This window comes from Myotis daubentonii, chromosome 5 (genome assembly GCF_963259705.1).
Source record: "Myotis daubentonii chromosome 5, mMyoDau2.1, whole genome shotgun sequence".
In the NCBI taxonomy this organism is placed as follows: Eukaryota; Metazoa; Chordata; class Mammalia; order Chiroptera; family Vespertilionidae; genus Myotis; species Myotis daubentonii.
Genome location: NC_081844.1, coordinates 85,062,445 through 85,089,604, shown reverse-complemented (window position 1 = coordinate 85,089,604; position 27,160 = coordinate 85,062,445). Strand labels below are relative to the sequence as shown.

The window sequence follows — 27,160 nt, the reverse complement described above, 5'->3', positions numbered from 1 at the left end:
TACCTAGAGAAAGGACCCGTGAATTCAAGTCCTGACTAATTCGCTAGCTGGCCTTGGGAAAGCCTATTAGCTACCTGGGTTTTAGCAAATCAAGGCTGGGACTGGCCTCCTGGGGTTAATTACACACAAAAAACAGCTACACGCGTGAGAGGAGTTGCTAAGTGCTGTGGGATACAGTGGGTCGAGGTTTTGATCATTTCACCCTAAACCTTCCTGCTTTGGTCTCCGTTGCCTGGCTCTGTCTGGGTAGCGCAGGATGGCATTCTGAAGGGTGGAGCCCTGGTGGGGCATGCTCCTCCCTCTCCTATGCAATGAGCCTCACACACCCAGAGCAGTAACTGCCTCGGTTAGAGGCTCCCTTGGCTGATGTGCAGCCTGAGCTCAGGCCATCCTGACTCACTCAGTAAAGTTAATTAGCTGCAGCTCAGCTTAGTGCTACTAAAAGCAGGGGTAGGAGAGATGTGCATGTGAGTGGAGTTTGAAAAAGAACCAAGAAAAGACAGAATTAAAGCCCCGACTTAATTCCCAAGACAGCGAACGTGTTTGGGGCCTGAGAAAAATCTCTTATTTACCTCATTTCAAGTGTCAATCAAGCCCATTTCTAAACAAGGTGCTCTTATCACCAATCACAAAGCCAGAACAAACAGGTGAGAAACACCAAGCAAACCGTGAGACGTGACACAAGTTGAGCTCTGGTCTTGAGTGGCTGCTAAATGCAGAGTGAAAAACATAAGAACACAAACCCATTTCTGTTAAAAAAAAATCTGTTGGAAAGCCAAAGCATAAAAAACACACAGATACGTACCGTATTCTTCATTCCCTGCATGGTGGGAATCAGATACATGGGCCTTGTGGAGGTACCTGGTTACCTCACGTATGTATGAGGCTTCAGATGCTGGGGGAACTTTCCAGGCCAGGTGCAAGCTCAGTGGAGGCAGCAGGTACTGAGTCTGGGCTGTTCATAGGGGTAAGCCAGTGCCTTGTTAAGTGACAAATGAGAACAGTATAAACCAGTGATGGTGAAACTATGACATGCGTGTCAGAGGTGACATGCGAACTCATTTTTTTTTTTGGTTGATTTTTCTTTGTTAAATGGCATTTAAATATATAAAATAAATATCAAAAATATAAGTCTTTGTTTTACTATGGTTGAAAATATCAAAAAATTTCTATATGAGACATGGCACCAGAGTTAAGTTAGAGTTTTTCAAAATGCTGACACGCCGAGCTCAAAAGGTTCGCCATCACTGGTCTAAACAGCTCACACATCACCGTGAGTTCAAATGGCCACCCCTTCAGAACCAGGCTCCAAGGGAGCCTAGACTCCTGTTTCCCCAGGGCAAGTTTCTGGAACCAGAAACTTCACCCCTGGTCCTCTAGCCCAGGCTCCCCCTGCCCTCTCTCTCCCCATCCTCTGCTCCCCCTGCAGAAGCCAGGTGCACCTTGTAAACCTGGCCTCCAAACTCCAACTCAGTATGTACTTGGAAGGCATCCTATCTAATAGAAGAGAAACATGGTAATTGGTGTACGACCGCTACCCTTCCCATTGGCTAATCAGGGCGATATGCAAATTAACTGCCAGCCAAGATGGCGGCCGGCAGCCAGGCAGCTTAAACTGAACATGAGGCTTGCTTGCTTCAGTGACGGAGGACTCCAACATTCCCCGCCTGCCTTGCCGGCCTCTGAGCTTGCAGTTTAAGAAACATTGTAACAAATATAGAAGCTAAACAAAATCCCAGAAACCAGCTTTCAGCCAGCCAGGATCTCAGAGCTGGAGTTATACATTGTTTCGATTATAGAACCCAAACAAACTAGATACCTGCTTTCAGCAGCTGAAGCCTCAGAGCTGGAGCCAGAGCTAAAGCTGGCCCAGAATAAAAAAAGAAAAAGAAAAAAAGGAGCAGTTGGGAGCTTCAGTCCCAACCTGAAAACAGCCCTCAGCCCCTCACCCAGACTGGCCAGGCACCCCAGTGGGGACCCCCACCCTGAAGGGTGTGTGACCAGCTGCAAACAGCCATCATCCCCTCATCCAGGCTGGCCAGGCACCCCAGTGGGGACCCCCATCCTGATCCAGGACACCCTTTAGGGCAAACCAGCCAGCCCCCACCCATGCACCAGGCCTCTATCCTATATAGTAAAAGGGTAATATGCCTCCCAGCACCGGGATCAGCGGAGCCGAGAGGCCTCCTGGCACCGGGATCAGCGTGACAGGGGGCAGCGCCCAAACCCCCTGATCGCCCTGAGGCTCTGTGTGTGACAGGGGGCGGGGCCACAACCTCCCTATCGGCCCTGCTCTGTTCCTGACAGGGGAAGGCGCCCCAACCCCCTGATCGGCCCTGCTCTGTGCCTGATAGGGGGGAGCTCCCCAACCCGCTGATCGCCCTGCGGCTCTGTGTGTGACAGGGTGTGGCGCCCCAATTCCCCAATCGGCCCTGTTCTGAGCTCGACCAGGGGCTGCACATAGGGATTAGGCCTGCCCTCTGCCACCCGGGAGCAGGCCTAAGCCAGCAGGTCGTTATCTCCCGAGGGGTCCCAGGCTACGAGAGGGCACAGGCCGGGCTGAGGGACCCCCCCCTCCCCCCCGAGTGCACAAATTTTTGTGCACCGGGCCTCTAGTATGATGAATAAAAAGGCTGAATAATATGAGTGACACGGGATTCATGTTGCAAGTAACTGAGTTGCAAACCTGTGGGTCATGCCCAGCTGTTGGTGGGACTGCCTGTGTTCTGGCTCTTTGACTATTCCACACCACAGCAATGAAGTTCCAGAAAATGGTTGATTAGAAAATCAAATTTAGGAAGAAAAAACCCCCAACATGTACTCTAGGAGATAAAGTCAGAAATGTTTATTGGGATACGATTCTTTGGGGCTGAACTGTTTAACATGCATGATGGCTCTTCCTTAAGGGCACCGGCATTTGACCTCTTTCTAAGGAAACGGAAGCTCAGAACATGTCAGACATCAGAATGAATTGTCACCAGACCCACAGGAGCCCAGGTGGGTGACTTTTGTTGTTGTTGTTAATCCTCACCCAGGATACTTTTCTATTGATTTTCAGGGACAGTGGAAGAGAGGGAAAGACAGAGAGAAACATCGATGTGAGAGAAACACATCGATTGGTTGTCTCCTGCATGAGCCCCAACGAGGGCCTGGGCTGAAGGAGCCTGCAACCAAGGGTATGTGCCCTTGAACAGAATTGAACCCAGGACCCTTTGGTCCACAGGCTGATGCTCTATCCACTGAGCTAAACCGGCTAGGGCCAGGTGACTTCTGATTATGGTCCCTGCTGTTTTGAAGATATATTAAAATATGCACGTCAAAAAGTTACCAGAAGCATAAGAAAAAAACAGACTATCAAATGGAAAAGTCATTTAATTCAAAAATCATACTTCCACTTGTTTTATTGGGATTGTCACGTCAACCAAACAAATGTACGAAGGCCAAGTTTCAAGGCCACTCAACCGAAATTGTACTTCTTTATAGATATGCTTTGTGATGCAAAAGCACATTAAAGCTTGAACATGGCAAAACTGTTTCATTAATAACAGGAGAAAAGTTCTACTCTAGTCACAAATTACTTTTTAATTAAGGAATTGGATTCTACACACCAGTCAATATTCAATACTGAACTGAAGTTTAAAACAGTGCATTATTTATGATTTATAAAAACATTAAAGTGCCATTTTTAAGTACTTTATTGATATTATACCACACTGCACTTGTATAATATACTCAAAGATAGCCTAAATTATGAATTAAACATGCAGATATTTTCTTCTCCAAAATATGGACCAAATGTCTTTTAGAGTGCTTCTGAACACTAGTCTAGTATTAGCTACTGAACACTTACACGTTTGATCTTTTTTCATGACGACTTTTAATAAGTTAATATGGAATACAGCTGTAGATAGTAATCATTTAATATGAACAAAGTTTTAAAATGGCACTTCCTTTACAAGTCTGGTCATTTTGATAGTCAATCAACAGCCTCTCTTGTTTCTTGAATTCTCAACCTTCAACTCTTAAAGGCTGCGAAGGCTCAGCAACCGCCAGTTTAGTGAGTTTCTATGAGTATCTTTACATGTGCAAATGTGCACCATACATACATCCACAGACACATACTGATACATGTATACTTTAGAACTGTCAGAGGAGCTGCTTTCACAGGTACATGGTTGCCTCTGGCATCTGGATCCCCAAGGAGGCGCTCACAGGTGTCTGAACAACTTTGTAGAGATGGTCCATGCAGAATGGTGTAGAATGTCTTGATGTCTCCAGGTTATTCCGACATCTTGATGACCAGTACTCTGGTTCTTACTACACTCAGGAGAATTTTGACCTAATAGTAACTGCTACCCTTATATGGGGTTTAGGGCAATGCCAAGCCTTTGCTCTCTAAACCATTCCACCTTCAAAGATGTTTCTATCTTGTCGTGTCCTATAAAACTTTTGTAAACATATCAGTGGGGAACTTTTTTGTGATAGATTTTTTTCTTCCTGTATTAAGAACTATACTTATCACTCCTAAAAAAACTCAAAGTTCTTCAGTCTGGTTCGCCTTTTTCTTTCTCTGCTCCTATCATTGCTTTTCACCCAATACTTTCCCAAGAATCCGTGTGCTTCCGCTGGAAGACCACAATTCAGCAGGACTGGCTCTGAATGACGTCTGCACTCTCTAGGGTCCCTCCCTCTGCTTTGGGGAGCTCTTTAGTTAGACAACCTGCTGTCTCAGGCACGCTGTGGAATTGTGCACAGTGCACTGCTCTGCCACTGTTGTCATTCTGACGCTACAATTACAGAGTAGTTCTGCACCTGGCAGATCAGCGTGGCTGCCAAACACATTTGAGCACAAGATAAATTTTTAAAACACCAGTACAGGGTGTGTGAGAGGACACCCAGCTAACTTAAAGAGATGTGGGGCAGGGTTGTCTAGGTAATTGGTTACTGTCGAGTTTGCCAGAGATGACAGATAACTCCTGGGACAGAACACCTAGGACACTCCTTTGAAAGCCAGGCAGCTTGAGAGGCTGTTTGGTTTCTTCAGTGCTGGACACCCACTTGGGTGATGCGGTGGCTCATCAGACATTCAATACGAGGGAAACTGCAGGTGCCACGATGGCCACTGTTGTACCTGGCCGTCCTGTGTCTACAAAGACGGGTGGTCCAGACTTGTTTTTGGAAAGAGAAGCCAGAGGATGAAAGGTGCCAACAGACAGTCACTAATAGGTGATCAAGTTATCATCAATCATTTCTGTCTCCCTATCGCTCAGTCATGGATGTTTTTGGAGTCAGGACTGAACTTTTGGTGAGACCGGGGTTGCTGTTTTCAGGAGACACAAATGCAGTTGGTAGAAGGACTTCCTTTCAAGCTAGATATGGCACACACAATCATGGGGTCCTGACCAATGCTCGAGAGACCTTGTCACTAGGAGCTTGACTGTCCTGATCTCTCTCTCTCTGCCTCTGTTAATACAAAATCCTCAGCAAAAGTGGATAAACTCGAATGGGGCTGAACAAAACATTTGGTCTGACAAGAAAACACATTGGCCATTGAAATACTAAAACAGTAAGCTAAAAACTGGCTCTAATTAAGGATACTAAGGAAGGCGGCTTATACTGGTCTACCCCTATACGTTTATTTTTGAAAAGAGAAGAGAATATCACCAATCTTGAGTGAATCAGGAATCTACTTGCCTGGGGGCAGGGGTTTGAAACTAGTTGTCTTCTTAGGACATGGTATTCTGTAGACATAGACTTCTGTGAGTACCTGAAGGAGTGAGAGACTGATCTTATTACCCAACAAAGGCTCAGGCTCTGTATGCCTAGCAGATCCCAGGGCCTTACAAAAAAACTAGGCTCCCTGGGGAAGCTCAGGGACCTTGGTCAACAGTCTTCCACTCTAATGCCTGGTTCACACCCCTAATATGTCCTCAAGTTCCCTGTTCAAGAAGAGCCAATAAGGAGTCAGGGGGCAGAGACAGTGAAGATGGGAAAATCTAGTTTTAGTCTCCAGAATACTTCCTATTTGTCAGCTCCTTTCATATGCAGTTTTTCCAGTTCTGTAGCAAATGGGGAGGGGTAAGCCTGACTGGGCCAAGAGATGGAGCAGCCATCTGCCACAGGTCCAGCATGGCCACAGGGATGCTGGGAAGGGATCTACCTAAAAATTCCCGTTGGCAGCAGCTCTATTTCCCCCTGGCTTCAAGTCAGGGCCAACTGAGGAGGGAGGGACATGTTTCCAAGTGGTCAAGCCGGGGCCAAGTGTCCACTGGTATGCTCCAGCGAGGACTACCGGCCAGGGCCTGCACCTTTCTCCTCCATGTTAGCTCTAGTCAAGGTCCCATGGGCTGGTGACAATATAAAATGTGTTAAAAGCGTCACATTGCACTCCTCCTGTTTGGGAAGCACAGCGGAATAGTGTGCTTGTCCCCTCAGGCCCTTGGAACAGGTCCCTAGGCTGCTCCAAGTCCACAGGGAGGAGGTGGAGCCTATTCATGAATTTCCTTCTTGGGTTTTCGGTGATAGCTTTCCCAAGGCCTATCCGGGTTTGCCCAGTCTTATTCCTTGCTCCCTGACCCCGTGGTAGTGTCTCAACTGCTGCTGGGGGAGCTCCTGGGTGGTCGCTGTGCCACCCTGAACCCACGAACTGAGTCACGATGGCAAACTCCCAGTAACTTGGAAACCAGCTATAAAGCGCTAACCACACATTCTCCAATCCTCTTTGGAGTTTTTTCCCTGGTTTGGGGTTACAGGAAATTTGAGATGAACAGGAAGGGCATGAACATGTCCAGAGAAAGGAGAAGCCACAGTATACTGAAAATAAAAGATCCTAAGAAGCCAGTTTTCCTCAGAACTTAGACACACACAACATTTACAAATTCACTTGGCTTCATTCATAAAGTCTTAGAAGATGTGCAGAAAAAGGAGTACGCAATCATCCTATATCCTTCTGTCCTGATATCCTGGGATACCAAGAAACACACCTGAGAATAAAAATGAAAAAAATAAGTCTAAGCCCTGGCCCCATCTATTTAATCCTGAGCTGAGGAGGAGGAGGAGTTCTTGGAAAGATTCTTTACCTGATGATGCTCTTTCCATCTCCAAACCCAAAGCCCAAGAAATGCTCAAAACCACCTCTGGATAAAGAAGACTGGACACCATCAATGTGTTATGCCCACTGACAAGCACCAGCAGAGCATGTGCAGAAATACCTTCTCCTTCCTCAAGGCCGGGAGGTATATGACCCTGACTCCCTTCGAGATTGAGACCCATCTTTCCTTCTTATACACACTTGTTCAGCAATCAAAGCTTAAAATGTGTGGGGCAACTAGCTTCAAGAATATCAAATATAAAACTTTGCCATATAGTTATTTCAAATCACTCTATTTACAGGTTTATCTTTTCAAAAAAATGTAAAAGATACAGTAATCCAACACAATTCAAGTTTTTCTTTTCTTCTTTCAACTTCCCTAAAGAGGAATTCCAGGAGCAGGATACACTCTGAAGTATGGCTGCCATCGGAGGGGTCCGGGAGCCTGACAGTCCATCAGTCTAAAGTTTGTCGGCCCAGAGCCACTCTTGCAAGGACATTCAAGTGTGGAAGATCCTGGGGACTCTGTCCTCTGAAGGCCAAGTGAATCTGAAGTGTCCAGGCCGAACTTCCCCACCCAAGGCAGTCTGCCCCAAGACCCAGCCCCTGGGGGACCAGGAAATGCCCACCTTCTATGCCTCAATCTTTTGGTGTCCTCCTGAATCACAATGGCTCATGACATTAATCTCATGCCTCAAAAGCCTGAGAAATAATTCCCTTTTTCTGAGTGGCAGTGAACATATATGTCCTTTTAAACCATAGGCCATAGGGCTAGACTAGGAATTGGCCCTGAAAACCACCAGGACATCTGAAAACTGCCAGGGGTGGTCAGTGATGGGCTAGAGGCAGCGAGGGCAGGGGCAAGGACAGGTAAACGGGAGGCCATTAGGGACAGAGGCAGGAAAGGGAGGGTGTCACCCATTGGGAGGCAGCATATTGCCCTCTAGAAAGCAAACACCAGTTACATGGAAGAACAGAAATATTAAGCCTGGATGTAATTTAACCTCAAGAGGTTACTAGCGTTTACTCCAAATATATCCTGATGCTGCTGAAATAAATCAGAAAGGAAACGTTCCCAGTTGCTATTCTTTCTGTCTGCCCTAAGCAGACCACGCTCATTTCTTGATCTTCTGCGTTAGGTTATTGGAAAACCATTCAAAAATACTATCCAAAAGGGGGGAGAAAAAAAATATGTGATGCAAAGAGAGCGTGTTATATATATATATTTTTTTTTGGTTTGGTTTAGAGTAGGTTGGGTTGCCATGGTTACGAGGCGATGGCAGCCCTTGGTGGCAGAGAAGTTCCTAGCTTGGGAGGCGGGGAATGTGGGGTGTGTGTGCTCCTTTGCATGAGAGGACTGGACTGAATTCTGCTGATGCTGGGCCAAGGCTGTTTTAGAGATGGTGAGAGATTGGATCTTATGTAAACAGTGCTGTAAGCCCTCTCCATCCTGCATGCAAACAAACAGCCCCAGCAGCCTGGAGCCCGTGGGTCTTGAGTATGGAGAGGTGGGTTAGAGCGTCTGCTGTAAACAAGAGCAGTGGCCCAGCCTGGATCTCGGAGCCGTGACCCAGCCCCACATGCTCTTAAGGATCTTCCACTTTCAGAAGGTTGGGAATTTGGGGGGCTGTTGAGACAAAAGGAGTGCTCCCCATTAGGGTGCTGAACGAGAGAGATGGCTGCGCCAGCCTTTCTCTCGGTTTTCAAAATCAAATGGCCTCCCCTGCTGATTTACTTCTGTTTCTTGCAATGTCACCACAGGTCAGCTGAGATGATCGTGGGGATGGGTGACACCAAAGTTCACAGAAACACTGGTGTTGACAGGGAGCAGCAGAGTCAGTCACCCTGCACTTCTCGGTGGCAGAGAAATGCCCTGCAACACTGGACTCAGCAGTTGTCATGGATACCATGGAAAGCTCAGCAGTTCTGCTGGGCCCACGGTTAGAGGAACTCCACATAGTTCTCGGGGATGAGGCCCGTCTTTCCATTCAGAGTCCCCTCCAACCAGCCTGGCTCCTGAGACGGGTGAACTGTAACAGGAAGGGGAGAGAGCAAGAAGAGATGATGTTACAGATAGGGCGGGAGGGGGATGTGTGCTGCATCTGCGGATGTGAGGGTGAAGGAAGTTTGCTCAGTAAGTTACATAATCCGAGGACTTGCTTAAACCAGAGCTTCTGAACCTTTTGTGGGACATAAGCTTTCTGATGAAGGCTATTCTGGACTTCTTTCACAACAAAAATAGAAACAGAGACAGACATTACATATTCTGCATATAATTTTAAGGGTTTTATAGATTTCCTGAAGGTCCTTGTTTAAACTAAAAAGAAGGGACAGATGTTAGGTTGGAGTTCACAGTTATGGTGCACGATCTGTATATTCACCTATGTATCCATCTGTCCATCCATCCATCCATCCATCCATCCATGTACTTATCTACCTAGTACCAAGGAGTGGCCAGAAAGGACTGCTAAGAACTAGCCTTTAAAGATAACTAGCTTCTAGTCATACATTTGACCCTTGCCTTCTGCTTCTAATTTCCTTGAAAATTCCCTCTGCAGGCTTTTTGATTGATTTTGTTTTTGTCTTTGCATTTTATAGTCTTTCAATAGCCTTCTCTCTGTTCCACCCATACTCTTTCTTAGCTTTTTTCCTGTTCTCTAGAATGTTTGTCCTTCCTGTAAACAAGTCTGAAAGTTGTCCTCTTCCTCTCTCTATGACAACTTTCAAAATTTCTGCCCCTTTGGTTTTTCAATATCCAGAGAATATATACCCACTTCTGTGACATTATAATCCATCTCCATGGAAACTACTGTGATATTTCAAAGATTATATAAAATCCAGCTGAGTCTGCAAAGTAGTCAAAGTAGGAAGAAAGAAATAAGGAACTGTGGGACTTGGAGATGGGGGGGGGGGTGTTCATGCTTATGAGCTGAGTAACCACTTGGTTGAGGCAGGGCATCTGCTATTAATGGACTAGGAAAACTCCAATTTTCCGAGATTGTTTGGAGAGAATGAATTTTCCCCTATTCCCTTCCTAGGCTAATTAAGTGACTTCCTGAGCTTGTTTTAGAAAAGCATTACTGCCAACACTACCATACAAATCTAGCTTCAGTCTGTAGGGAAAGAAGCAGTAAGGGAAGCAAATGGGGAAGCGGAAGGACACACACTGAGGCTCACAGAGTGCGGTCAACCTTGCGTAGATCGTGAGCGTTCCTGCAGGAAAAGACAAGGCCAAACATCTGTTAGGTGGCCTTCAAAATGCATACATAATTTCCTCTCACTGGGCTTCAGGAATAAACCAAAAGTAACAAGGGTACTTTGTGGATTCATGAACCCCACATGAGGAGGGGTCTGGGAAGAACACAGCACAGCTGAAAAGCAACCTAGCCTCTCCGATGACCAGCCTCTCTCATCCTGCCCTTAGAATGCCAGCATCCCACCACCCTGCCTTCCACCTATCTATCTATCCAGCTGACACTGCTAGGACCATTTCAGCTTCTGCGCTTATTAAGTGGTAATAATAAAACTCTCTCCCCTCAGTCGGCTCTTGTGAGGGTTCAACGTGGAGAAAGCACTCCACAGAGTCAGGACACAGGAAATGCTCAGTGTGGGTTAGTCCGTAGGGGCCCTGTGTCATCCTGCCAGCCACCTGGACTGGTCAGTAAGCATCTCCTGGTGAAACCTGGGTAAAGGCCTGGTGTAAACACCCACCTAAGCTTTGGGAAACCTCAAATGCTTAGAAACCCAAACAAATAAATCAAACTCACTCCCCCAAATAAAAGACCTAGAGAGAATAACCAACCAACCAAACAAAAGAAAAACACGAGAAAGACGCCCCTCCCACTTTGCAGCAGAGCTCCCCGTGAGTTGTTACTCCACTGGATGCACGGAGTCCGTGTCTTTCAGACATTTTCCAGGTCTGTCAGCTGTGCAAGCACAGCTCAGGTGCTGAGGTGGCAGTGTCTACAAACATCAGACATGGAATTTGCTGAGCAAGGGAAGAATCAGAGGGGACAAAGGAGGTCCTCCAAACTGGAGAACAAGAGGGGTGTCACAGGGGGCTGTAGGGGACAATACAGCCTTTGGGTCAGGTTGCTGCCTCACTGGAGTCTTCAGATCAGGTTTGATTAAAGCAGGGAACCCACCCCGATGCTTATTAAGACTGCAGGTTCCTAGGCCCCATGGCACATCAGTACAAGCAGAATCTAAGGAATGGGGCCTAGGAACCTGTATTTTAACTCATTTATAGAAAGTTAAGGGTTATAACTTTTCTGTACCAAAATGCCCCTGTAATGAGGGTGGCAATAAGAACTGAAATACAAATTTTCATTTAGTCACAGAGGAGGGAGACAGCACCAGATCCCCACCCCACCTTTGCTTCCCTAACTAGTATTATATCATTCACCATTTGTCATTCCTCCTCTGTGCCTGATGAATTTAAAATGATAGACGCTAACACCTAGAAATGGTCACTGGGAAACAGCCATGGGCTCAAAGCTTTAGATATCTATTGACTCATTAGACCTTAAATACCCCTATTTAACAGATGAGGACATGAAGGCTCAGAGAGGCAAGTTACCTTGTGCAGGGTCACAACGGTAGAGCCAGAATTTGAACCCAGCTTGTCTGACTGCAGAGACTAACCCAGGGGTGGGCAAACTTTTTGACTCGAGGGCCACAATGGGTTCTTAAACTGGACCGGAGGGCCGGAACAAAAGCATGGATGGAGTGTTTGTGTGAACTAATATAAATTCAAAGTAAACATCATTACATAAAAGGGTATGGTCTTCTTTTTTCAATAGTTTTATTCATTTCAAATGGGCCGGATCCGGCCCGCAGGCCGTAGTTTGCCCACGGCTGGCCTAAGCCCTTTTCTATGATGTTATGCCTCTATTCTACCAGAGAATGTGATCCTTGAGGATGAGAATGATAGTACATATGTGGAGCACATACAAAGTCAAGCATGTACTTGTTTAAATAAATGAGGCATGCGGCCCACCGGCTGTGAGTTTGACATGCTTGTACGAAGTGGAGGGTCTTTTGCTAAGTGCTTGGCCAGCATTACCTACTTTCATTTTCAGAATGATTACAGAGATGGTTCTGTTATTATCCTCATTTTACTGATAAGAAACGGAGGCTCAGAGAGGTTAAGTATCTTGCCCCAAATTTCACAGCTGGTAGATGATGGAGGTAAAACTGAAGCTAGGATATCTGACCCCAGAGTCTGTGGTCTTAACCACGACCACTCTGGCTCAATCCAATGCTTTGGACCTCAAAGATGCTCATAAGTACTTGTTGGGCTGAACTGTATACCAATGTCCAACCTTCTGAATTGCACCAGTGTCCTACGCACTATATAAACACACACGATGCTGCGGATAGCTGCCCGGGCAGCACTCCAGCCCAGCAAGCATATAATAAATATAAGCTGCTGCTGACATGGGCGCACTTCCTGCCAACCACTTTCTCTCAGCTCTATCCATATATACACCACACACCCCTGTATACACAGCTCATGTTCTCTCCCCTCCTTCGCTCACAGTGGACAAGGCACAAGTGTGCGACTAAGATCCCTTAATGGCTGGCTGTGCCATGGAGAAGCAGCATGGGCTGGAAGAGGCACAGACCCCTGTGGAGTTTGGATGCATTTACTCTTTTAACAAATGTTTATTAAGCACCTACCATGTGCCAGACACTGTGCTAAGTCCTTGCACATAGTGCAGAGCAAACAGACAAGAGTCTGCTCTTGGGAGAGGGGGTAAACAATCTTATATAATAAAAGGCTGTATTATCCAAAGAGGATGTTACAATTCCACACACAAATATTTTTCTACTATGACAAAGGCTAATATGCAAATCGACCGAACAGCAGACCTACCAGTCGTTATGACACACACTGACCACCAGGGGGCAAATGCTCAAAGCAGGAGCTGCCCCCTGGTGGTCAGTGCACTCCCACAGGGAGAGCGCTGCTCAGCTGGAAGCCAGGTTCAAGGCTGCAAGCACAGTGGTGGTGGTGGGAGCCTCTCTCACCTCCATGGCAGTTGGACATCCCCCGAGGGCTCCAGGACTGCAAGAGGGCGCAGGCTGGGCTGAGGAACCTCCCCCTGCCCAAGTGCACGAATTTTGTGCACTGGACCTCTAGTCTATAATAAAAAAGCATATACTTTTAGGTAGAGATGAGTGGAGAGAAAGAGACTGGGATGGGGATGTGGGTGAGTGAGGAGGAGCTCAACAAACTAAAATCTAAATGACCTGAAGGAGCCATTGGGTAGGGATGATGCAAGCTTGGTGTGGTTTTAGAACGGTCATCAGCAATTTTTCTTAAAGAGCCATATGGTAAATTGTGTCTCTACTCCACTCTGCCACTGTGGTGCCATAGATGATATGTAAAGAAAGAGGTGTGGGTAGCTGTATTCCAGTAAAGTTTTATTTACAAAAACGGGCAGTGGGTTGCGTTTGACTGGCAGGTTACAGTTGGCCGACCCCACCTGAGAACATCAAGAAGGCCTGTGAGGCTGTAGTGTATGGAGGGGGGGTGAGGGGTCTGAGGGGCAGGCCCTGGACTGTGGAGGGCCTCGTCAATGATTCTCAGAGCAACGGGAGGCCCCTGGAGTATTTTAAGCAGGAGAATAATGTGATGTGATTTCCATTTTCCAAAGGTCACCCTGGCTGCTGTGTGGAGAACAGTGATGAGGGCAAGAGTAGACATGTCGAGGCCAGTTAGGCAGCTGGTGGAAACACCAGGTGAGAGATGGAGGCAGCTTGGGTTTGGCAGCAGAGAGGGCTGGGAGGCTGGAGACTCCACAGAGGAACCCCCTGCAACCCTACTGCCTGAGCGGCTTGGCGGCCCTGGTGAAGTTCCCTATCAGCCAAGGAGACCTGGGGCAGCCCTGCCTTGTACTCACACTGCACCCTGGACCCTGGAGATGAATGGACCCAGTCAATCTCCAATCTTGAAAAGCATTCAATTTTAGTGAACACCATGTGACTTTTCCAGGTATTGCTAATCACATAGCTTCAAGATGACTAATGTTCCTGAGAACACGAGTTATTTCTCTTTCCAGTTACTGTCGGAGGTGCTGGCTCCTGGGGAAGTGGGCAGTTTCCGGGTAGACTGGCAAGGGCTTCCATGGAGTTATTTCCGAGTATTGCACATCCACTCCCGGTTGCACAAAGTCCAGGCGCTGACTGCACAGCACAGGCCCCTGGAATCCATGCTTGGAGATGAGTCACTACGAAACACCAGACTTTGCCCTCTTCCCCTCCTTATTTATTCTTCTTGGTCCTGAAAACACACATACTCACCGACCCCAACCCTGTCATTAGGAAACTTTCTTTGAATTGGTCTGATAATTTCATCTGACAGCTGCAGAGCATTCTACATAAACAGTCCTTGCCTAGTATCTCCAGCACTAAACTAATGAGACAGAACAAAGAAAGAGATCTCCCTGCCTGACGTGTAAATAGGGTTTTCCTCTTCTAATGCCTGATTTCTCCAACAGAGGTGAAGGGAAGGGGAAAACAGAGGATACGTAGCATTTCCCAAAAGGCAGACATAATAAAATGCTATCAGCCAAACCAGTCTACAAAGTGGAGCAACATTTTGTCAGATCCTTCTTCGACCGCAGCTCGAAGTAAACTCTGAAAGGTGTCTTCTGGGTTTAATCTGGCCCTTTGCTCTTCAGGGAATTCGAAAGGTCACTGGCATTGCCGGTTAAAGACAAACTAGGTCCGTGACCTCTGCCATGACTCCCAGAGGCCACGGAGGCTTGGGCAATGCTGCTCCTTAAACCAGGCCTCCCTCGTGCTCATCTGTCAGGACGGGGTTCGTGACGACTGCACGTGTGAGATGGCAGAATCCCAGGGCTGCGAGGCAGAGTGCCCAGAGGGGGAGGAAAGGACCTGGCAGTTAAAATTACCTACGTATCTTTTCTTTTCTTTTTGTGGTTGGCTAAACTACTTCAAACAGAAGACTTAAAAACAAATGGAGGGAATGTAAAATGCCGCATCCCTTTTGTAAAACAGTTTGGCAGTTTCTTAAACAGTTAAACATAGTTACTGTAAGACCCAGCAATCCCGTCCCTGGGTATATCACCAAAATGGAAAATACATGTCCTCGGTTATAGCAGCCAAAAAGTGGAAATAATCAACATGTCCATTCATTGATGAAGGGATTAATCAAATGTGATATATTCATACACTGGGATATTATCCAGCAATAATAAGGAATGAAGTTCTGACACATGATACAACATGGATGAACCTTGAAAAGATGCTAAGTGAAAGAAGCCAGCTATAAAAGCTACATACTGTGTAATTCCATTTATGTGAATTATCCAAGCAGGTAAATTTATGGTGACAGAATGAGTAGTGGCTACCTAGGCTGGATGGGGTAGGTTAGAGGTACCTGGGGCTTGACTGCTAAAGTGTACAGGGTTTCTTTTAGGGGTAATGAATAGATTCTGGAATTAGATAGTGGTGATGGCTGCACAACTCTGAATATATAAAAAAACCACCGAGTTGTACATTTTAAATGGGTACATTTTATGGATTGTGAGTATCTCAATGTAGAAGTTTAAAAAAATGGAAGAAGGCTTGTGACTCAAGAAAAGGAGTCACAAATCACACACACACACACACACACACACACACACACACACACACACACGCGCACACACACACACGCGCGCACACACACACACACACACACACACTCACATACCTTTTGGGAGCTTAGACCAATTCTGTCCCTGCAGTCAGGGGTCCTCTGTGTTGTCAGAGTGAACAGCTGGTAGGACCATGGCAAGTCCCTTGCCCAGGGGAACAGTGAATTGGGGTTTACAGGACAGACCTTTAAATGGAATTCACCGGTAAAGGTGGGGCTCTCTCAAATCCTGCACATCTATGGGCAGCCCCTCCCCTGCAGACAGAGCAGGACACAGAATCCTGCACACAGCCCACTCTGGTTTGTCTGCCATGGCAGCTGTGTCGTGTGATGGCTGGGCTGTGGCTCCGCCATGTGGGCCTGTTTGGGGGACACTTGTCAATGACATGGCTTTGGACAGCCTTCAGTGGACCGACTTCCCTGCAGGTTTGTTGGGGCCTGAAAGCCTCAGCTGCTCATGGGGGAGGCTATTGGGTGGCTGGCCATGCGCTGTGACTTGCAAAGGGCCCATGAAAATGGAGCAAAGGTTTAAGGACAGTGCTTTGGGGGCTCTGAGGACCATCAAAGAGGACACAGGCCCTGCAGGCCACATGCAGTTATGGGCTCACACCGAGCCCTGCTGGCTGAGAAGGTCCAGCTCCAGGTGTGGGCTGGGAACTCCCAGGTCCCCTGTGACCAGCTCCCCATGCTTTCCACCTGTGCCTGCTCAGAATCCCTGCCATAATGAGCACAGGGGCCGTGCACCCCGGGGCAGCTCCTTGGCATGCGGATGCAGTCAAGGCTGGTCCCAGGAGCCCATCTCTGATCGGGCTTGGATCTCGAGGTCCTAACACAGAGCCAGGGCTCAGGAGTCAAGGTTATTACCTCCTACCCAGCCAAGATCCAGGCATGGGTCCTACCAGCTGAAAAGGAAAGACCGTCACCAAGAACTATGACAGTGTCAGGGCCTGTCTAAGATGGATGGAATGACGACAATAATCACAAAAATAACATATTGAATGCAGTGTGTGTGTTGAGACCTATTTTAAATATGTGATGTGCACTATCTCGATTTTCTCACAACACTCTGTTTTCTGCTTGAGGTCACACAGGAGGAAGGGATCAAGCCAGGACTTGAGTTAGAGTGGCCTGAATCTAGAGTTCCTGTTCTCCAGCTGTGGGCTTTGTGGGCCACATGGTTACCTGGGAGCATTGGCTGCCCTGTACTTCTGGGTCTCAGGCAGGTGGTAGGAGGGGTGGTCCGTGACCCTATGCCGAGACTGTCCAGGTTGGCTGACCACACTTTTTTAAAAAATATATTTTTATTGCTTTCAGAGAGGCAGTGAGAGGGAGAAAGAGATAGAAACATCAATGATGAGAAAGAATCATTGATTGGCTGCCTCCTGCATGCCCCCCACTGGAGATCAAGCCTGCAACCCAGGCATGTGTCCTGACCAGAATCGAACCTGGGACCCTTCAGTCTGAAGGTCCACTGCTGCTCTCTCATTTTGGGAAAGGCACTCGTTTTCAGTATTATCCATTCAACTGAGATTTTCCTTAGGTAGGAACTTAGAAAACTTCAGTTATTTATTTGCTGCCCCCATCTTGGCGAGGGGACAAGAAAACTCACCATGATCGAAGACCGTGCCTGCGATGAATGAGAGCTCTGAGTCGTGCTCAGCTTTGCAAGCGTACAAGGCTTTTGCCTTCCGGAACGGAGTGCTGTGTGAAGACAGGAGTTTAGTTAGCAAGGTTTAAAAACCCTCTGAAAGCTCCAGATAGTTCTTCTCTCTTCTTCCCCTTCACTGTGAGCCACCTGATCCTCTGGGGTGGGAAGAGCCGAACCAGGCAGCCAGTAGGTGCAACATGAGGTGGAAAAGTTGCAAAGGTCACCAGGAAAAAATGAGAAATATTCAGAGAAAAGCCCTGAGCCCTGAGAAACTGAACTTCTTGTGGGGTGACCTTGTGCCATGTTAAAACTTGACCTAGGAGTTACAGCAGTGGAACAGTGGGAGGGCAGGCTGCGGGGGAGGGAGGGAGGGGTGGAGAGAACTTCCATAGTGCACAGAGAACACTCCCAGCAGAGCCTGCTGAGAGCGGGCAATACTCAGTGAGTCAAAAAGGAGAAATTCTAGCAAGGCCAGGTTTCCACTCCGGGCCACAGGCTGACATCAGCTTCTCCAGATGTTACTTATTTCTCATGGGGCTGGTGGAAAGGATTCCAGAGCTGGAAGTCCCTGACCGCCAGGGAGGGCAGGGAATAGACAAGGTATGCATGTGAGTGGTTACACACGTGAACATGTGTGGGAGTGTGGGAAGAAGGGAGGGGGAGCACGATGCATTTTTTCCCCCTTCTCATGTCCAATGAGTGTTGACAACTGCTCTCATTGTGTATCAAAATCACCTGGGAGCTTTTAAAAAAGTGCAGACAGTTGGGTTCGAACCTGACTTGCAGATATAAAGAGAGGCTTCAGGATTTTAAAAAGGTCTCCAAGGGACTCTTGTGTGCAACAGGGCTGAGAACCATTGTTCTAGAGCTGGGGTGGGCAAACTTTTTCTGTAAAGGGCCAGACAGGAAATGTTTTAGGCTTTGTGGGCCACATGGTCTCTGGTGTAATTACTCAACACTGCATTGTTGCCTGAGAGCAGCCATAGACAGCATGTAAACAAGTATGTGTGGCTGGGTTCCATCAAACGTTGACTACAAAAAACAGGTGGTGGGCCAGATTGGACCCATGGACCACAGAATGCAAAATCCTGTTCCAGAGAGTAAACTGTAAAAACAGGTAAATCCTATTAAGTTCTAGAAAATTTTGCTTTGATATCCAACTAGTTCCAAATGACCTATGGAATTTTCAGGGTCATAAGAAAAATTACATTTAACAGTCAAGTTGGCTCTTTATTTGATAAAAGCAATTTCCTTCTCCCTCCAAGCCATCTGAGGAAGCTTATGTAGGAGTTCCAGGGCGGAATAACAAACGAGTACAGAGGTGCTCTGGGTTAGATAATTACTGAGGTATAGATAGTATTATTTCATCTTCATGTGATTGATGGGCAGCCTCAAGGAGCCAGAGGTGCTAACCCTCCCATGGTGCACCAATTTCTAGGGACAAATGAGATTCGGCTGAGGAATGGCTAGTGTCGGGTAAATCCAGACAGACTCAGAAGGGGCGGGGCATGGTGGGTCATCCTGGAATTGTTATTACTTGGAATCACCAAGACAGCTTCCCTTTGGGAAAGAGAAGCCCTGGATGGTTGGAAACCCATCCCAGGCCCAGGCATCTAGAACTTCTAGTCTGGGCTCCATGAAAACTGAAGGAAAGAAGGCTGAAAAGGTCTACTGTGCAGAATGACAAGAGTAAATCACTATCCAGAATTTGTTGCTAGGGTGCAGTTTACTGCATTCTCTCTGTCTTCTAGTAGCCGGGAGTTGATGGCCAGGTGGGAGAAAATTGGGAAATTCAGAATAAAAGGAAGTGGGACCTCTGGGAATGTGGGAAAGAACAGCCTTTAGAATTCATCAGCTTCAATGGAAAACAGCTCTTCCTGGGGAATTATCATTAAACAGAATAAAGTTCAGAACAAGGGGCACATTCTATGAGCTGACCAAACCCAGTTGGTGCATTGACCAGCAAGGGCCAACTATGCCACGTGCAACTTTCCAGGAAGGAAAAAAAGTTTTTTTTTGTTTGTTTGTTTTGTTTTTGAAGGAGTGGGGAGCAGAGAGAAGTCACCTGGCTGTGAAAAGTGCTAAATCATCTAAACCACATACTGACAAGTAAGTTGAGCCCTTCGTGACATGGAAGGTGGAAGGAGAGTGCAGTGGACATTAGCCAGGTCACTGCACCTTGAGGACAGGGCCGAGCAGGTGAGGAGAGCGCAAAGAGACTGCATAGAGCAGTGGTTCTCAACCTTCCTAATGCCGCGACACTTTAATACAGTTCCTCATGTTGTGGTGACCCCCAACCATAAAATTATTTTCGTTGCTCCTTCATAACTGTAATTTTGCTACTGTTATGAATCGTAATGTAAATATCTGATAGGCAGGATGTATTTTCATTGTTACAAACTGAACATAATTGAAGCATAGTGATTAATCACAAAAACAACATGTAATTATATATGTGTTTCCCGATGGTCTTAGGTGACCCCTGTGAAAGGGTCGTTCAACCCCCAAAGGGGTCGCGACCCACAGGTTGAGAACCGCTGGCGTAGAGGTTAATAGAAGGTGAGGGGAAGATCAGCTGAGGCCAGGCCCCTCCAGCTGGATTTTCATAGAGGTTACTTATTAACCTCATTAAATAAAGGGAATGGGACCAAATAGGGGCAAGCCAGGGAAACCAACTGGGATATCTGGCAGGAAGAAAGCAGAGGGAAAGGTGCCCAAGATTATCATTCAAGAGGAGTAATTTTCCACTAATATTAGGCTTTTGGAATTGAATAGTGAAGTGACAATGAAATAGTACAATCAAAATAAACACAGCTCTGGCCATTGTGACTCAGTTGGTTGGAGCGTTGTCCTAAGAACTGAAAGAAAGGTGGTGGGTTTGATTCCCAGTCAGGGCACATATCAAGGTTGCAGGTTCGATCCCCGGTCATGGTACGTTCAGAAAGCAACCTATCCACGTTTCTCTCTCACATCGATGTTTCTCTCTCTAAACATCAATGAGCGGGCTCTCTCCTCAGGTGAGGATTAAACAACAACAACAACAACAACAGTAAAAATAAATAAATAAATGAATAAATAAATAAAAACAAAGGTCAGGAAAGGGCCTTGCTTTTCTTTTTTTTTTTTTTCAAATTAGTAGGTGATTGATGGTCTATGAGAGCTCTCTTCCCACCGCTTTGGGACATGCATGAAGATGGGAGGGATGACAGAAGGAGTGTTTTTTAAAGGGACCACCTCCATTCTCCAGGATAAGGGCTGCCAAGTAAAATACAAGATACCTAGCAACTTTGGATTTCAGGTCAATAAGGGATACTTTCTAGCATAAGTATGTCCCAAATATTACAGGCGACATACTTACACTAAAAAAAAATCTTTTGTTGTTTATCTACAATCCAAATGTAACTGGGTATTCGTTTTATTGGCTAAATCTGGCAACTCTACCCAGAGAAGAGTCTTATCATTTTTAAAAGTCTGTCAAGCCCAGCAAGTCCAGTGTCCCATGCCATACTCCCTGCAAAAGCCTTGAGCAGTTTGCTCTGGGTAGGGTTCCTACCCAAACAGCTCCTGTTGGCACAGAGGCAGTGTTTGTAGGATTTGGATCTGAGCAAAAAAATAAAAAATCCCCGACAAGCATCTTTAGTTCTTTGGCTCCCTCTTCTCCACAGTGCTTCTCAGCACTGAACATAGAGAGCCTGGGGTGCCTTCGGCTGCTCCTGTAACAGTGTCCTTCAGACCTTAGCTGGGCCTTCAAGGGCATGAAAAAGTTTGGAATCCTTTGCCAGTTCATTTTTCATCTTTGCTTCTGAGCATGGCAGCAGGCCAAGAAAGCACTCAGAGGAGTTTCCCTCAAATGCTCTTGCAAGCCTATCAAAATGACGACCCACTCTCCATTGTATGGCATGACAGGGAGGTGGGGCCAGATAGATTGGCAGGTTGCAATGGCTTAATTATTCAGGCACTGTTTCCAGGGGCTCCCGTGCAAATGCAAGTTATGGGTTTGGGGCTGGGTGCTTTTCTGGGGTTACGAATGAAAGGAAAGGGAAATGTAAAGGGAATGTCCCTGCAGAACCCATTCTCTGAGGTGCTGTGAAAGGCATCTTTGTTTCTGAGCTTGAACTAACAAGCACTAAAGTGGCTTGGAAGAGGGGAGAGGAAGCCACTTCCAGGGCAGACGATGTAGACATTTAGGAGACCATTAATTAGGTATAATAAAGTACTTATTTTTATCTGCTTTCCTAGGAAAGGAAATCTGAAGTTCACATTCTGGAAGTAGATTTGGGGGAAGGCCCCATTGGGCCTGAATAATGGGTATACGCCCCACTTCTTGGCTCTATATTGCAACAGCAGTTACGGGATTTTAGCTCTCTTTGTTCGCGAGCTCTGATGGGCTAGCTCCCCACTACTGTCTGTATCCGTGCTCACCTTGGCATACATATTTAGCTCAGTGATAGCTAATTGTAAGGCCTACTCAGCCTTGCATATATCAAAATGGTAGCTTCCTACAGGGTTGTGGGACAGGATCTTCAAATGGTGCTGTTCTAACCATGGCCAGAGGAGGCAGTGCTGAGTAACCATGACCCCAAACAGCAGTAAGCAGCTTCTATTGCCACAGTCCTCTGCCAATCTGGAAATCCTTGGGAGAAGAAAGGAGTAGCTAAAGAAAACAAACAAACAAACAAACAAACAAACAAACAAACAGAAAAAGGGAAATATCTTGGGAAGTGAGAGGGAGAGGAGAGGTGGAACTACTGGATAGGCAACAGGGCCCCAAAGCTCAGAGACACAAAAAAGTGAATACTCTCAAAGCAGAGAGTACATTTCAGGTTTTTAGCTGAATGATTCTACTATCCTGAGTCCCCTAACCTATCCTGTCCAAGGAGTCAATGTATTGAATTTTTACTCCTTTTTGATCAAACGACCAAGTCTCTGTTACGAGTGAGGGAGGTATTTGGAAGGTTACTGTCTATGGTCACTGTGGTTTGCTCTGGTTCAGGTCCTCATGGACAATCAATGATCTGATCAGATGCATCAATGCCATATCTAGTGTCCTAGAAAGTTTACATTTCCAAAAGTACCCAGAATGTGTCTAAGAAATAATTAGAAAATAACTTGTCAGGAAAATATGATTTGAATATTTACCTTATTCCTGGGGTGAAGATAAAAGGATATACTGAAAAGTTATCTTTCTCATATTCTGGGACAAAGCTAGGTAGAAATCCTACAAGACCAGGCCAGGCTCTAGGCTGAAAGTTGCATGGAACCTTGAATTTGGGACCACCCATATGTTTGGCAGAAAGAGTGCTGGTTTGAGGGCAGAAATCCTGAATTCTGGATTGGCTCTAGTTTAGCCATGTGACTGTACAAATCACCTCCCTGTGCCTTAGTTTTCTCTCCCTGTCATAGGGTTCAGGCCACTTCTCCTCTCATTCTCATACAAGGATAGAATGAAAAGATAGATATAAAAGTATGTGGAGGAGAATAAATTAATATATACACATCTGCGTATAAATAGCACCGAGTTGTTGTTTTTCTAAGTGAGACTCATCTTTATAAATGATTTAAGCCTCTCTGCTGGACCTGCCCCTTAGGAAAAAATCAGCTAGGACAGTGTTCGGCAAACTGAGGCCCCTTGAGTGTGGCTCTTCCACAAAATACCACGTGTGGGCACACATGTACAGTGCGATTGAAACTTCGTGGCCACACTCAAGGGGCCAAAGAGCCGCCTGTGGCTCGCGAGCCGCAGTTTGCCGACCACTGAGCTAGGAGAAAAAGATGGACGAGAAAATACTGCCAAGGCCCAAAATGCTTATAACTGGGCTCTACATTTTGGCTGTCGGACAGCAGAGACTAAGTTGGAAACACACACATGCCAAGGACCTGTGCAGCAGAGGGATCCTGCAGGGTCCTCATTAATTAATTATTTTCCTGGATTTAAATAGCTTCTCTTCTCCAAAGAACTCAAGTGCAGAGAATTAAGTCTGGATGGGACCAAAGCAGGGAGAACTATATAGCATGGGCCTTGGGGAGAGGAACTAGGTCAACCCTCAGAAAGAGGTGTTGGCTGCTCTCATGAGAGCTAATGGTTCATTACACATGGAGACAGGAGTAGGCTGGGAGCACTGACGACTCCTGGGAGTGCATGGAGGGAAGGAGCTGGCCATGAACAATTTAAAGAGAAATCACTTCATATTTGGGTTCCTTATTCTGTGTTTATATTCATCGCTCTCCCAGTAGTCTGGTCTCAGCAATTAGGTGTCAGTGCTCAGTGCCCACAAACAAATGTTGCCTGATGGCACCTAATAAAAATGAGGGAAGAAAAAGTCAGCACATGTCTCGGCGCTGTTCCCTCTGAAATCATCTAATACCAAAGCACAGACAGCTCCATGATTCAGAGAGTGAGCCATACAGAAACCCGTTCAGGAGGCACTCTTTCTCCAAACTTCAAGTATCACAGGTTATTTTTTAAAAATATATTTTTATTGATTTAAGAGAGGAAGGGAGAGGGAAAGATAGAAACATCATTGATCGGCTGCTTCCTAGATGCCCCACACTGGGGATCGAGCCCTCTACCTGAACATGTGACCTGGCCAGGAATAGAACCGTGACCTCATGGTTCATAGGTCAACACTCAACTACTGAGCACACCGGCAGGGCAAGTATCACAGATTATTAATTCAAATTAAGGAAGGTTCAGAAGGGTGTGGAAAATGCCAGGCTGGTTCATGAGAATGGTCCCTCCCAGCTTTGGCTCTTAGGCTGGAACTGGGGGGTGGGGGTGCAGAGGCTGGCCACCCGCTGTCCCTGACTGCCTTTGGATAAACGAGACCGGATTGGCCATGATCCGTGACTTTACCTGGAGTCTTCATGAACTGCTTCTTCTGGCCTGTCAAAAAGCAAGTGCAGATTTGGATGGCAGGGAACAAAGTTGACGAGGAGGCTGAACACTGCATGAAGAGAGGACCAAGCCAACGAGAGAGCAACGGCAGCAACAGAAAACCAAACAAACCCTGCCACAGACCTGACGGGGGATGAGTCGCTGGACGTGGATGAGGTGGGCATAGGGCTGGATGGCGCCGAAAACATGGGCCAAGATGGCGAGAGGGGTGAAGTTGGGCTTGGATTCGGGGGGCTGCAAGACATAACAACCAGAAAACTCATCAGCACACAGGGAAACCACAGTGGGAGCACAGGAGGTCCATGGAAGGCCACATGATGGGGAGCTGGAGCAACTAGAGAAGCACTGAACCCAGACGTGTCATCAGTGCCCGCCAGTTCTTCCAGCGAATGCTTGTCCGGTAATCCTGGGAGCATTACCGTCTCCTTGCCCTGCAGGATAACTGCTTTCTCGTGACAGGAGCTTCGTCAGTTGTGTCCATTGTGCCTTTGGCCACAGGTGATAAATGCCCTGAACCCACATACATGAGTTCCCACACCCATAGCCTATCCCAGGCCTCTGTCTGGGGCAGGGCTAGCTTATAACCAGCCTTCAGCTTCCCCTGCTGCATGCATGTTTTAAAAGTCGTGTCTCAGCAAAAATGACCATTTTTTTTCCCAGGCCACACAGGCTATTGAGCCAGAAAACAATTTCCTGTTTACATTTTTAACTAAATGGGCTGTCTGCCATTGGAGACCCGGAGAAGTACCGCATTAGAAAAATGGCAGTGGATGGAGGATGGGTCTGGAAAGGACACACGCCTCTTGAGAGAGGCCTTGTAGTTATGGCAGTGGGCTGTTCCTCTGAGGTTTGCTTTCCAGGTCTGCTCTTTCTCTTTTCAGAAGTTCTGGGCATTTTGATACTCAAAGAAAAACCCCAGAGGGGAGGCAGTAAAAACAAAAAGAGGAATGGAAACCTTAAATCTGTCATTTTGTTCTTTAGTCGCTGGCTGATCAAAAGTTTGGAGAGGAAAGGTTGAAATTACTCACTAAAATATGGTTTGACTTTAATTGGTCATGCTAGCCCTTCGACTTCTTTACATATACAAACAAACAAACAAACAAACATTTTAGTAACTCTGTAAAATTGCATGAAATCACAGATAGTGCGAACACTAATGACTGAGAAAACAATGTGGGGACCACCTGGCCACACCACCACCTGCAGCCCCTGGGCCTCAGCCAACGCTGGACTGTTTGGTTCAAGTACTTTGTAGAGGGGGAAATGACAGCACTCCCATGCAGGGAACAGACTTTCTCAACATAGTGGGAATTAGCAAGAACACATAAATGTACTACTTAAGGGACATACTAAATTCAGACACGAGACTCAATTACGGCTCTAATTACCTAGAGTTGCAACAAAAATTCCTATGGCAATATACAGTAAAAACCCATTGTGTGAGTTCATCAGCCTCATACTAATTGAATGAAACATTATGAAGTGCCTTTATGTGTATTACATTCCTAGAATATAAATGCTATGAGGCAGGGATTTTTGTCCATTTTGTTTACAGCTCTATCTCCAGAGTCTAAAATAGTGCCTGAAGTATTCAATACACAATTACTAAGTGAATTAGTGAATCTTGTTTAACCCACCCAACAAGTCAAAAGGCACTACTGTAATTCATGTTACACAGATGTGGAAGCTTGGGCCATTTTGAGGCTTGTCTGAAGATGCTCAGCCTGTAAGTACAAGACTGAGAGGTTCAGACCCCAATCCCTGACTCCAAGCCTCTGGTATAACAGGACTTGCTCTGTTCCTTGATACTATGCCAAGTGTCTTCACAGACTCAGCCACAGCACTAGTAGCCTTCTGAATCACTGATTTATGACTTTCCTTTAGATGCCAACCACATTTGCAAGGGAAATTGGGAATGCAGTAACAGACTCAATAAGACTCAACAAATTGTAATTCCAACAAAATCCCCAATCCTGCCTCCAGTCTTCTGCCTGCTAGATTCATCCAGCAGATAAAATCCATAAAATATGAGAGATTAAATTAGAAGAGCATGGCCTTTTCTCCCATTAATCTAACAAAGACTAGTTAGAGATAATTTAGTGTGATCAAAACAAAAAAGTGGAATACAAGTTAGTATTTGCCAAGGTTCCTAACTTCAAGAGCTTATGATATATTTGACAAGATGGCACAGATTTAAAAACAATCGCAGATGCTAAAATCCTCAACAAAATATTAGCAAACAGATCCAGCAATACATTAAAAACATCATACACCATGATCAAGTGGGATTTATTCCTGGGATGCAAGGTTGGTTCAATAGCTGCAAATCAATAAATGTGACACACCACACAAACAAAATGAAGGATAAAAACCATTGATCATATTGGCAGATGTAGAAAAAGCACTTGATAAAATCCAGAAGCCATTTATGATAAAAACTCTCAGCAAAGAGGTAATAGAGGGAACATATCTCAACATAATAAAGGTTATTTATGACAAACCCACAGCCAACATCACACTCAATTGGTAAACACCATAAGCATTTCCCTTAAGACCAGGAGCCAGACAGAGATGTCCTCTTTACCACTCTTATTCATCATAGCCTAGCCACAGCAGACAAGAAGAAGAAATAAAAGGCATCCAAACTGTAAAGGAATAAGTAAAACTGTCATTATTTGCAGATGGTATGATACTGTATAAGGAGAACCCTAAAGATCACTAAGAAACTACTAGTACTGATAAATGAATTCAATAAAGTAGCAGGATACAAAATAAATATCCAGAAACCAGTTGCATTTTTATATACTAATAACAAGCTATCAGAAAGGGTAACTAAAAAAACAATCCCATTCACAGTTG

General features: G+C 46.1%; 1 protein-coding gene across 6 annotated transcripts in view; it reads right to left on the bottom strand.

Annotated features, from left to right (window-relative positions):
- Positions 1-3,354: 3,354 nt before the first annotated feature.
- Positions 3,355-27,160, bottom strand: part of ARHGAP26 (Rho GTPase activating protein 26) — a 426,945-nt gene continuing 403,139 nt past the window's right edge. For 2 of the 6 annotated variants that reach the window (XM_059698750.1, XM_059698749.1), the window contains 3 exons: positions 24,425-24,535; positions 17,368-17,459; positions 3,355-9,120 (listed from right to left, as the gene is read on the bottom strand). In XM_059698750.1, coding sequence (XP_059554733.1) covers positions 17,415-17,459; positions 24,425-24,535 — 156 coding nt within the window. In that variant the 3' untranslated portion in view covers positions 3,355-9,120; positions 17,368-17,414. Of the gene's footprint in view, positions 9,121-17,367; positions 17,460-24,259; positions 24,536-27,160 lie in introns of all 6 variants that reach the window. The other 4 variants (XM_059698748.1, XR_009453085.1, XM_059698747.1 and 1 more) reach the window with 4 other exon arrangements.